Consider the following 14,051-nt stretch of genomic DNA (forward strand, 5'->3'; position numbering starts at 1 on the left):
GACATTGTCCATGTCCTGGTCTCGTGGTCCGAAAACATTTGGTATATACGTATTGCATTGTACATGAACTGGTTGGAATGTATTTCTTACATCGAAAAAAATAGACTTCCTTGTTAGGCAGCGCGTCAACATATTTAATTCTTCGGACAGGTATCTTGTCCAGAGTTGTGTTTCGTAGAATGAATGATTAATAAACTCCATGAAAGGTAATGGAAGAAAGATTGAAAATTTATTTTAAGCTTTATTCATTCTTAATACTGGCTGAGAATAAAAACCAAAGACGGAAATCTATCGCATCTATCATTATTTTAATAAGTGTTTTTTAAATATATTGTGAAATATTTTCCGAATTTTTGGGTCAATAAACACAACTTTCCAAGATGGCGACCATATTGGCTTATAGGATGCTGGTATGTTAGAAAATTAACCATGTTTTAGGAATTTCTATCATATTTTATTAAATCTGAGTTTTTTTACCCGAAAATAAATTATTTCATTGACCAAAGATCGAAGCAAGGACAGGAATTAGTCGAATCAATCAGTTTAGTTGCAGATTATTAAAATTGAGTTTTGTAATTTTTTCCGAGTTTCTTATTTAATTATTACTTATTTTCAATATGGCGGTCCCTATGTCATAATCGGCTTACTGGAAGCTGGTAGTGGAGTAATTTAAGCCTCATTGAGGACTTTTCACCATATTTTATTGAATAAGAGTTTTTTTTTACATAAAATTCAATTGTTTTTCATCGCCCAGGTATCGAACAAAGGACAGGAATCCATCGGTTCAATCAGTAAATTAATGAATTTTGGAATTTTTCCCGATTTTCTATGTTAGGTAAATATTTGAATTTTTCAAGATGTCATCTAAATTTCAAGATGACGGGGTGCCATAATAATAATAATAAATGATACTGCACTCTAGTGGACATAAATTAACCTTACATTGTGGTAGCGCACTCTAGCAGAAGAAAATAATATTTAATTAAAATTTGTTTATTTTTTAATTTTAAAAATTATCTAGATTTCTAGCTAAAAAATTACAGATTTTGTCGATGGCAGTTATAACGAAAATTGCAACTGTGTTGTGATAGTTCAAAATGGCGGAAAGTTCTAGAAAACAAAATGGTGGAATTCAAAATGGCGGAAAGTCCGATATAACATGGCGGGTCTAAAATGGCCGTCCGTGTCAAGGTCATCCAAGATGGCCACCGTGACGTCTCAATACAAGATCGCGGTCGGCTCCAACGCTCCACAGCCAGAAGCCAGTACCAGGAGGAAATATTATACACTACTATGGCGGTCGTAACAAAAAGTGCAACGGTAATGTCAATTAAAAATTTTGACCATGGCATCATAATTTTCAAGGTCATGGACCTCGGAAGCTTAGGGAGGTTTGTAAACGCGGACTTTGGGCTTCTTTATGGACTTTTCATACCATTGGCATTTTTGAGGGCTAAAACAGGTAAATTTCTTTGAAAACGGGAAGTTTATCCCAAAATAGTGAAATTTGTTATTTTTCAGATTTTAGAGATTTTTGGGTGGAATTCTTTCTCTAAAAACTTGATATTTTGGCGGAATTTGGCGAATTTTTATTCATTTTTGGCAAAGTTTGGCAAATGTTTATGGTCAAGGTCAAAGGTCATGTTCATCCAATATGAATGCTGTGACGTCATAATCCAATATGGCGGTCGGACCCTCTGTTCCTCAGCCAGAAGCCAGACATCGGACCACTTTTAACAAACTACTACTATTAACCACTAAAATAAGTATTTTGCAATATCGCAACAAAAAATCATGTTGTGTATAATTGTTGCTACAAATATGCCAAACTGAAATAAAGAAGCAGAAAGTGATTCGGGCGCATGACGAGGCGGCGGCTCCAGTCGTTTTGTGCCGTTGCAGCCTTTGCTGGGCATATGGTTAATATCATATTATTATTTTTTTTAAGGCAAACTGAAGAGCTGCTTAATTTTTTTTATTATTTATATTTACTATTATATTTGTTACTTTCAATAAATTAATATAACAATATAATGAAATAATAATAACATAATAACATAATTATAGTGGTTTGTTTGTAATCTTTTACTTTATTAAATATGCAATATGTAATGCATTTCTGAACTTACAATATTGTAATGAAATATCAAAAGCTAATTATTTAATGTATTTCTTTGTAAGGCATTATGCCATAGGTATTTTGGAACTCAACTTTTATTTGGCACTGTTCTATACAGTGGTGACTCTTTGGTCACGGCTAAATTCCTAGCAATTTGCTGTCTCTGCCTTCTTCATCTCGTGGCAGCCATCAAAACATGATTTAGTTGTAGCTTCTGGTGTATCGTAGTATTATGGAGTAACTTAAGACCATCTAACCGCCTGAAGGGGTGAGTTATTTCACGATTCCTTTGAGGATCGTGTTTAATGTATTATTTTCTTGATCCATTTATTATTTTTGGAATTACCATCTGTTTTTTATCGGTGGGCGTCCTGGTGTGACCGAGCCGTTTCCAAAATGAAATGAATACCTGATTTTCAACTAGGAGTGGATTTCCCTCCTCTCTCCGACGGCCTCAGGATGTGCACCAGATAAGAGTTACTCTTGTGTTCTCCGCATGTAGCATGCATTCATCGGACAATTGAATTTCTCTTTTGGACACATTAACCTGCTAAATTAAAATCAAATTCAGATATAACAAAATGTTTAAATGTATTGTAACCTATAATTAATTTTTTTTATTTAAACTAGTTGGGGCCCCAGAGATAATATATATAATCAATTGCGAGATTTAAAAAATACTCAAAGTCACTTGTTTTTTTTATGAATATTTATTATTGTAATTTTGTTTTGTAATTCATAAAATATATATAACAAAACCAGAAAGTGAAGTGTAATATGGCTGACCTCTGAAATTTGTCTAATTTAATTTTTTTATTTATTCATACCTTCTAACCTTTATTTTTCTTTACAGCATAATGTTTGTTTCATCTTTAATATCTATATACTTTATTAAATACATTTTGTTCTTAGGCAGCATATTCAGTCGGCCTACCTTTGTGCCTAACTACTTTTCCACCTTGAGGTAAGGCACCATTGAGCCTAAGGTTCAGGGCAACTTCCACTGCGGGCCTTTCTCGGTATGGTCAAACCTAGCCAGGCTGGGAAAGGTTGGCAGAGTTTCAAAGCCAGCAGTACTGGATGGTCAAGAGAGTGGGTACTAAGTGCAGGGGTAGGGAGAGGGTGAAGATGAGAACGTGGCAAAAGTGTGTGGCGAGCAGCAGTATACTTCTTAAAGTCGTCACCCAGCTTCGAGCAAGAACGCAGTAGCGCGTTTACGCTTCAGCCGAACGGCGCCCTTAATTACTCTCGGCCATAGCGAAGGTGAATTTTAAATACAACGCGATAACAATGTTTGTAATCTAAAAAGGCTGATAGCAAGACGGAAAATTTCTACTCTTATTTCTCCCCATTAAAATCCCTTTTTAATGTACACTCTCTGTTTGTTGCTATACAAACTGCAGGTTAATGCGTTTACCTTAATCAATTCTTGTTAGGTAATGTTCACAAGTGAAAAATTTGAGGGAAGCTAGGATATGAGCCAACTCGTGTCTCGTACTTCAAAAGTATTCGTTCAATATGATTTTAAGATACTTGAAGATTTTATGAGATATATTAAATAATGTAAAGATAACCATCATCATAGCTTCCGCAGATAATTTACTCCTGGCGGAATTGCCCTTAATTCAGTTAAATATGTTAGTATAGTGACAGTCTAGTCAGTATAAAGTATGCAGTATTTATTCGCTTTACGGATATTTAAAAAAAAAATATCCAGCTACGGCAACTATAACTGTGGGAAATTTTTAAGATGGCGGCCATTATCAAAATTGCAACGATGACATCCTAATGGTTGGTGTCAAATGTCCTCAGAGGTTTATTGGAGGCTTTCAGATGAGAAATTTAAGCTTCTTTGAGGAATTTTCGTTGTTTTAAGGTAAAGTTGTTTGAGATTTTCGAATTCCAAATTTATGAATTTTTTACGGGTTTATTCACTCGAAAATGGAATTATATATATATATATATATATATATATATATATATATATATATTTAGATTTTTGGTGGAATTTTTTTCTACAATATTGGACATTTTGACCCGTTTTGGCGAATTTTTGGCAGATTTTGAAGGTGAAGGTCAAAGGTGAAGATCGAGGTTATCCAAGATGGCCACTGTGACGTCACAATCCAATATTTCAGACCGGCACCTCACATCTCATTCCTATCCTGCCACCGGAAATTCTTTAATATTCTACTAGTAGCTAGAAAGGAGTAATCATGTTCTCAGACAGAATCTTCAACATGAAAGAAGTTGTCTGTGCATTTTTAATCAAATGAAAGGAGTTTTTTTTACGGAGTTATTTAGTAATAAATTATGAGAATACTAGCAAAGAGTGCTGAGAGATAAATAAATATCTAGGGAACCTCGGCTTCTGTAGTATTGTGATCAGCATAACTACCTTATAGCCCTGAGATTGTAGGTTCGAGTGCTCAGATATGGGTTTATCATTACTGGTTTGTAAGCCGTTCCCAAAAGACTCACACGATAAGACAGAAACGTTTGTGAGTACCAAACAATTAATTTCTGAGAAACAGTTTGAGAAAGAAGATCACGAAATATCACAGAACTTAAAAATTCGAGGAAAAATGCAATGATGATAAAAAAAATGCAGACGATTTCATTGCAATATGTGGGCACAAAATTGTAGACTATAAAATGAAGATAAACACTAAACATCTTAAATAATTTATGTAACGACTAGTACAGAACTTCTGAATGTCAAAGACCTAAACTAACATTTAGAGAGAGTGTGACACTTCAAGTTGGGAAGCATCATCACAAACAATGCTCATGGCGTGAAGGAGGTCAGGGCAAGGATAGCCATGCTCAAGGCAGCCTCCACCGAGTCAATGATACTCCTCACTAACGAGCTGTGCTTGGAGACGAAGAAGGAACTGTTGAGGTGTTGCGTGTGCACACTGGCGCGGCATGGAGCAGAGGAAGTGAATTCTCAGGGAAAGAAAACAGAAATCGCAAGCCGGTTTTGGAATGTAGCGTTACATAAAACTACATACTCTACTCCATAGATCAGTCGGCGCATTAAAGAGGTCTTGAAAATACTCGGCCCAAAATAATCTGTAAGAGATCATTTAAAACTAATTCTCTGAGGTTTCGCTCATTAGATAATTCTCACGAGACGATATGCATAAAGCGATAATCGCATGACACTCACACGAGACTTATGAGTTGACTTTCACGAACCGATACTCACAACAATATGGTGACCCAGTGAACAATGCATAATTGCTAAGACTTACTATTGTTGCACGCAAATCAACTCCCGTGTGTATAGGCATTCAGAAGACGACACTCACAAAACAATGCTTAAAAATAAAAATAAATATTCACACAGTGAAGTTTATAATGATCACAAAAGAGCCAATTAATTGTAATAAACTTGGAAACTCAAAAATGACATTTAAAAGACTGTTCTCTATGCTCAAAAAACGACAATGATTCGATACTCACAAAACATTGCTTCGAAGACTACACTCAAAGGCAATTCTATACAATGCACATATGAAAATGCTAACAGGACGATGCTTACATGTCTATGTATAAAAAGCTTTAACAATATCTATAAAATAGTAAAACATGTAGAATAAACATACCAGACTATTCTACTTACATGTACAAATACACTCAAACATAATCCTACAGGCTTTCAACTTTTAATCTTGACAATGAAGATTTGAAGAATATGGTATAAACTTAACTGTTCGATTACATAATTTGAAACGGATCTAATTTTTTTTAGATCAGTTCATACATTAAATTGGTTAAAAAAATATGGAAATTAAACAATTCTTAAGGAAATATGTAATTTATTTTATTAAGGGAATTGTGAAGAACAAGTAATTTTGATCATGTTTATCATATGATTCGTTTGCATGATATAATGCATAGAAGTGCTAAAATACTGGCGAGTTGTATAAAAAATATTTAATTAAATTTACTATTGCCCTACTTTACTAATATAATTATTTTTGTGAGATATAACTATTATTTGTGTGGCATTCATCAGCCCTGGTTTTGTAGTAGTATGCAATCTCGTATGTTTTATAGATTTTATGCAAATTGGTGAATATTTAAAATTCTTCAAGTTGTTTACATAGATCATTTTAAAAATATTTTCAAAGACGTACCTGTTCATAGTTGAATATAAACACCTGAATATATTAGTATATTATTAAGTTTATGTCGTGGTTATTTTTGGGTGACATCTAAGAGTATGTTATAAGCGTCATGGTGTGAGTGTTATGTTATGAACATTGTATGGTTTGCATCCCTGAGTGAGTGACATCATGTGAGTGTAGTGCTAGTATTATCTTGATAAAATATTCATCGTACATTGCTGTGTAAGTTGTGAGCATTGTCTTTTGAGCGGTAAAATGTGAGAATCTATACATGAACATCGAAATCTGAAAATTTTTGTGAGGCAATTATCGTGTGAGCATCGTCTTATCAGTTTAGACGTCGCCTTATTAGTATAATCTTGTGAACATTACTTTGAAAGACCATCTTTAAAAGACGATCATTTCAGCATCGATTTTCCAGCGTCGTCTTGTAAGCACTGTCTTCTAATTTTCATTTTTTGGATAAATGATATGTGAGTTATGGTATGTAAACATTTATGTTTAAACATTGCTTTGTCTTTTGAACACATGAGTGTGTGACATTAAATCAAAAAGTTGAGATGTAGGTATCTCATTGTGTGAGCGTCGTCTTATAAGAGATGTCTTGAGAGAATTATTGTGTCAGAATTATCACACAACCATTTCCTTTTGTTTAGTGAGTGTTGTGGGGCGCCTATATTTAGTTGCAAATACATGCATGGTCGGATTGTGATGGTTTATTATTATGCAACTGGAATGCTCTAATATTGCTGATAGCAGTTGCAATTTTGACCAATAAGAAGTAGCTGAAAGCAGATACATACATCTGCATATCAAATATTTAGAAGATGCCTGTTTTATATGCATGGAATTGTCAATCGCTTGTGTTGATCGTTTGGGTCTTTAATGTGAACAATTTATTCAGTTTGACTTATCATAGTCTTGACATGTGTTACTTTAGCTTACGTATTACATATATTTGTTAGAATATTGACATCAAAGAAGGTGTTTTGCAATGCATATTTGGTCACTGTGGGCCTCATAAATAATAAATGAAGCTTAAAAATAACTAAAGCATATATAATATGCAATTTAGTTAGAATATCGGGTTTCCAATAGATTTTAAAAGACGCCTAGTGTAGACAAGTAGAAATCAATAGGTTGGCAACAATACTTGTTACTAGTTGTAGCATAAATCTATTGCTATGTTCCTTTAAAACTCGAATATATGTAAAAAAATAATTTTGAAGTTAAGTTCAAAACTACTGCTCATATTATACCATACTTATATTTCAATATTGTTGCTGGTAAGTAAGAACAACACGCTATGACTAAATTGTCGTGCTGGGAGTTGAGAGGAACTGATGTTACTTAACGTTAAATGATTAAAGTATTTATATCATTGTAAATATTCTCGTTACTTTAATTGTAGGAAAGTATGTGAAAGTGAGGTTAAGGCTATATAGAGTTCGAAATTACATTAATATGACATTTTGGAGGTGGTAAGGTTATTCTACTATTTTGGCATTGCAGTGACCAGACGCGGTTCCATTTTTAATATTGTTTTGAAGAAAATTGGTTTATTACTTTTCTGTCAATATGTTTGAATATTTAAGTTTAATTATTTTTACTTCCAAAGTTTCGAAAATATATATTTTTATTCTAAGTAAGTATCCATATTGGATTGTGTTTCTTTGGACAAAACTACATGACAAACACTATCGCTTTGCCGAAGCTCTAGTTATACTTCTTTAATTACACTTAAAATATGCAGATATTGAAACTTTCGCATTATTTTTATAAATAATATTACTTAAACTTTCTACTCATCCGATAAATAAAAATTTGTATTTTGTCGTTTTGCGTACACGTATAATATATTTTTCCAGTTACTGTCGCTTAGCAATAAAAAGTTTTTTTTTTGTGTTTCAAATTTCGAAATAAAAATTTGTTATAATAAATGCATAAAGAAATTTATGAAAAAACAAATAAATCACCTAAATTAAATCTTTTATTCTTTATAAAACTAGCAAAAACATTTATAGATAACTGGAAGTATAAACACTAATTTATTTAAATAACTATACTTAGTTATTTATTAAATTTCAAGGATATACGGACTATAGTAATGTTTCTATCAAAAATTCACACTACAGGATTATTTTAATTTTATTCAATGCAAAAAAATTTTTTTTTTCAAATTTTGTTTACTTTTAAAATTTTTAAATTCTTTATCAGAACTTAACAATGTACGTTTAATTTTTTAATTTTTTTTATAAAAAAGATTTTAACAACAAATACATTGAATTAATTACATATGTATATGATATAAGCGGTCACGCTTAACCAATTTTTAACGAAAGTTTTTACACTGAAAAGTGTTTAAAAAGAACATTAAATAGTATTATTTTAAAAATCTGTTTTAAAAAATATTTTAGGCTGTTGTTCCATCATTATTAAATTTTTTAGATTAAAAAACCAGATTATTTTTGCGATTTATTGCCAATATAATATTTTCTTTGTTTCTTATTATTTACCTTTAGATGTAATAATAAAATATAAGTAACCGTACCTTATAACATCGACACGTTTTTATAACATTATTCGTTTTTCAAATACAAACTATACGTATATGTATCTTGACTGCTAATAAAGAAGAAAATATTAACTATCAATTTTAATTAATAAAAAATAAAATGAAATAGTTAAAAACTAATAATGAAATATTTAAGAATTTTATTTGTGGAAATTAGGCCAATTTAACATTATAATTTATTTTCCGCTTGGGCTTTCAAGAAGACGGGATTTCATAAATTTGAAATAATTTTTATCTATTTTTAATTTCTCACTCTTTTGTATTTTAGTAAGATAATCTATAACTACCTATCGTTTGAGTTTCACGCATGCACATAATTCTATAACTTACTAAGAGATCTTGATGAGTTTAAAATTACTTAGAATAATTTTAAAAATGCATACATTAATATTTTTTTTACATTTGTTTAGAAGTTACATTAAAGTTTTTTAATGCGGTTATTGTTCCACAAAATTGAAAATCATGATGCGTTACTCATTTCAACATGTTTAATTTCTTAAATATTTAAATTTTTTGAATTATTCAAATTTGTATTTTATTTTTATCAATTATGTTTTTTTGATGCAGCTTCTAAAATTTAATTAAAAGTTTTAATTTTAGTTAACATTTAAATTTAAATGGCTTTGATCAAGATTCATGAGTGTTTTTAATTGTTTTATTGTTATGGAAAATTGAAAAAAAAAAATTGCGAACAGTCAAGTGAAGTAATGGAGCACAAATATCCGACATTCGGAACTTTTTCGAAAATTATATTTTAAAGCATTGGCAAATGTCACAATAGTAAATTCCAATCCATTGCCAAGGCTTATTATGAAGGAATTATACAGGTCACCCTCGTGTTTTTTAATTAACATTTGTAATTTCGGTAAAAGAAATTAGATATCCTCTAAAATAAATGTATATTCAACAATGTTTTCCATATGTGACTGTTTTTACTATAACAGCCAGCTCGGAACATATTTAAAATGGTTTCAACTGCTCTTCAGCCTTGGGTTGGAGTCCGGCTGTGATCAGGAGTCAGCAAGCGACCCGAGCTAAGCATCGCATGGGTGGATGTAAGAATAGTATTTTCTCCAAGTACCTGCCTTTCTTAAAGAATGCTGGCCGTATCAATATTGGCATCACAATATTTTGAACGTGGCCTCTCGTTTAATGTTTTCTGTATAGCTGACACTGGAAATGTGCACGTAGGGGATATACGCAAAGTGACCCGGAAATTATCCCCTAAATCATGATTAAATATTACGTAAATTAATTTTTTACAATGCAATACGGTAATGTTCATGGGCATGCGCAATGGGGAGGGGAGCATCAGGCAAATGGGTTATATTATCCCCCCTTCCCAAAAAAAAAAAATCTAATTAATTTCGTGCGAAAGAAAATCGTGTCGCTTTGCAATGACCGTGGATATCAACTTACTACTACGTGGTTACTGTTCAAGTTTATTATGTGGTTTAAAATTATTTGTTTCTGATGAAAGTAAATAAAAGTTTTGAGTACGTAGTAACTTTTTCCATTACAATATTTTGGGGTTTGTTTTTCCTAGTTTCTTGATTTGGATAACCAAAAATGTTTCTAAATTGTATGCGAATCTAATTCTTGTATCAGCGTTAGAAAAATTATAAATAAACATATTGGTTTTCAAAACATGTACAGTTATTTGTACTGCTATACTTTGGCTAATATTATTTATGGAAATGATTTTTTGCTTTTATATGCATTTCCTTAAAAAAAAATAGACAATAAAGAAGATTCTTACTGGTTAATTTTTATCACCGATTAGTTATATATTAATAATTATCTCAACATTCAAAACGTTTTTTATTCACTTTCGTCTGCATATTTCTAGGAAGCAATAAGTCCTATGACATATTACATATGGGAAGTAAAAAGAATTTTGTAACATAATCTCTAGGTACAATGCATTTTATAAGAAGTTAACTAGCATGCTATAAATTGGATACAGAATGATCATACTGGAAATTTTACAGTCTTTTTTAATTCTCTTCCTTTTAAAGAGAATTACAATAAATGTACCAATGTGCTTTTTCTTGGAAATTTACCTAATTTAGTTTTCATTATTTGGACTTTGGTGAGAGGCTTGGTACGGTTATTTATTTCCATATTTTACGAACAAAATTTTAAAGAATACAATCGTAAACTATAGTAAGTGTTTGAAACTTTCAAACTCAGCACATCACAATTCTGCACATTGCAAGAGAGCATCCTACCTTGAGGTGTAGAACTCTATGAAAGCCACGAAGATCTCTAAAGATCGTGTGACTGCAGCCCACATCATTCATGGCTTCGTTATCCAACGATGAAATCGTTGACACAGTCAATATTTCTAGATGATATGGTGTGCTTATGCTGTAGTCCTCTTCGTAAGTTTTCCACTACTAATTTAGTATAGGAGTTTACGTAACATTTCCACAAAAACACTTTGTCTTTAAACAAATATTTCACTCTTCTCCCTTTTCAATTTTCAATGAAGCGAAACTTTCCTAAATATTAAATAAGATAAAGGTGTTGAGCTTAGAGAAATTTAAAAGTCGTTTCATAATCGTTTCTACGTTTTCCTAGAAAATAAAAAAAAGTTTTTACACATACTGTAGCGTTTGCAGTTTTATAATTTTTTAACACTAACTTCCACAAAATAATATAATACAATTTCTACAGAGGTTTATAAGAATCCTGCAGTATTTAATAAAATACTATAAATAATACATTTTGGTTTGTGTGTAGTTGTTGCAGTTTGAGCTTGAATTAACTAACTAAAATAAGGAAGTTTGAATGTTTTATAAACCTTACGTGCATGCAGTTAAAAGAAATAATATGTGTATAGGGCCTTAACTGATAAAGCATGAATTTGAAAAATTAAGTACTTAATTAATATTCCCTGGTATTAAAACTTGTTTATATTTTAACTTATAAATAAAATATGTTTTATTTTTGCTTGAATTTGTTATGTAACCAGGTTAATGTTTTTATTTTAAATGCTCACTATAATTCTCTAAACTATCAACGAAAGTAAATTATAGTAATATATGTATAACCAGTACTTATATTTAAATAAAATTAAATTTTACCTAATCTGTCATTTACAAGATTAAAAGGCACTGTTTGAATACATAGATAACTTTTTAATGTTATTGTTTAAGGTAACTCGAGTGCAGTTAAAACGTTTGACACATGTTTAGGGAATCTTTTTTAACAATGAAACTAAGGGTTTTCGAAAGGTGAAGTCATTATGTGAGGTTATTCAATGACAACCGAGCCATTTAATTCACGAATGTGCTGAGGAGCCCTTTCAACAAACCTTGACATGCTACAAGCCGTTTAGAATATGGTCACTCCTACCCACTTGTTGCTGGCTAGTGGCGGTGAAACCCTTCAAGCACACTGATCCTAATATCTTCTCAGTTCTTTAAGTGTTGCGAAACGTTTATGAAGATTTAAAATGTGGAAAAATTGTGACCAACAAATAAAAAATAATAATTAATGGGTTAATAATATTATTATGTACGGGTAGTTTACAAAATATATAAAAAATGATAATTTAGTCTAGTAATATAAAACATTATACTCTTTACTCTAAATGTCAGGGCTTTAGTAGATATATGTAAAATAGGTCTGCATTGAAAATGAGTGATGGCCAAACGATAAAAATACAATATTGATGGAATCAACTTACATGACTTCGTTTATAGACGACAGCATAGTATAAACTGCAGTAATATTTACTCATTATTCATTGCGGTGTTTAAGTATGGTTGGTTGTTAAGAATTTAGACAAGGGACAGTACGCTTAACCTTCGTATCCCTACCATAAAATTCTTGTTTGAGGTCTTTCTGTCCATGGAAATTTTTATCAGAAAAGACCTAACATTTGCTATGTTATGTGATAGCTTTTGTTAGCACTCGCGAATTTAATTAATCATGTATAATATTATTTAACGGATCTTGAATATAAAGACAAATTGCAAGGATAAAATATTTGTCCACTGTTTTGGGTCACACATTTAAAAAGCAAAATATTATTGCGAGGATAAATATTTGGCTGTCCACAAAAAACTTCACGAACACGGAAATAACAGTATTTGAAATCACACGCTCATATAAAATACAATCACAAACTTTATCGCAGATAACTTCTAGGACACTTAAGCTGGCGCAACACGCGAGTATGTTCAGTGCACAACGTGAGAGGCACAACTGCAGTAACGCCGTTCTCCCCCGCGAGCAGGTTTCGCCACCCCGGCCTGCGGCGCCTGACTATTAGACTGCCAGGCCACCCTCCACGCACCGAGAGATGACGTGGCACGGCCCGGTCCCCCTACCCCTCCTCGGCCAGCGATAGCTCGGCACGGCTAGGCAGCAGCGAGTACAACAGCGGCACAAGCGCCATTTACCAACCTTGCGAATGGATTTTTCCTCCTACCTGTTGCACGCCAATCCGCACAAGCAGACTTTTACTTACTACACAACGAAACGTAACCCCTGCATGGTTTCAATATATACGTATGTACTTTTTATTTATAACATATTTTAAAAATCTATGAGAAATAAAGACTGCTGTTGCTTAAATAGATTAAAAAAAAATCATTTATATAAACGCAAATGTTGCACTGTTTCCAAATGAGTTAGCCTAATACTATATCCTGTATAAAAAAAACACTAATGGCAAAGCCAATCATTTAGTTAAGTTCGAGATGGCTTTATGTTTTTATTAGCTCTTCGTTTCTCGGTTGTAAAAATGGTTTGATTAAAATGTAATAATTAAACAGAAAATTAAATTTATATTTTATTTTTAGTTAGGTATTAATATTTTTAATGCAAAGTAGTAACAACTAAAGTTTGAAAATGTTCTTTTACTCTTATTTTAAATTGGTTTGTAGAGCATCGCATAAAATGCATGAATTTAAATACGTAATAATGCGGAAATATTAAATGAAGAATTATTTGATATTTATTTGGAAATAAATTTTGAGATAAAACATTACACGTTATTTAAATGCACATAATATTTCGCCTTAACGGATACATTAAAAGGTAGTGCAATTTTTATTTCGTGAAAAATAAAATTTAAGAAAATTATTGTACTATATTACACCGAGTTAACCTACCTCTCAGTAGAATCGCCGTAAATAAGCATATTAATGTATTTTTTGTGAGAATAAATAATATTAGAATTTACGGTAAGCACCCAAGACTTGGCCAG

At 31.7% G+C, this 14,051-nt stretch overlaps 1 protein-coding gene across 3 annotated transcripts in view; it reads right to left on the reverse strand.

The window, feature by feature from the left end:
- Positions 1-14,051, reverse strand: part of LOC134529410 (synaptotagmin-7) — an 807,269-nt gene that overhangs the window by 132,820 nt on the left and 660,398 nt on the right. Inside the window, exons 1-2 of one of the 3 annotated variants that reach the window (XM_063363450.1) lie at positions 12,525-13,057; positions 11,062-11,409 (exon numbers count right to left, since the gene is read on the reverse strand). The exons of 1 other annotated variant lie outside the window; for it this stretch is intronic. In XM_063363450.1, coding sequence (XP_063219520.1) covers positions 11,062-11,129 — 68 coding nt within the window. In that variant the 5' untranslated portion in view covers positions 11,130-11,409; positions 12,525-13,057. Of the gene's footprint in view, positions 1-11,061; positions 11,410-12,149; positions 12,278-12,524; positions 13,058-14,051 lie in introns of those variants that run through there. One more of the 3 variants, XM_063363451.1, reaches the window with a different exon arrangement.

The sequence above is a fragment of the Bacillus rossius genome, chromosome 2 (assembly GCF_032445375.1).
Source record: "Bacillus rossius redtenbacheri isolate Brsri chromosome 2, Brsri_v3, whole genome shotgun sequence".
In the NCBI taxonomy this organism is placed as follows: domain Eukaryota; kingdom Metazoa; phylum Arthropoda; class Insecta; order Phasmatodea; family Bacillidae; genus Bacillus; species Bacillus rossius.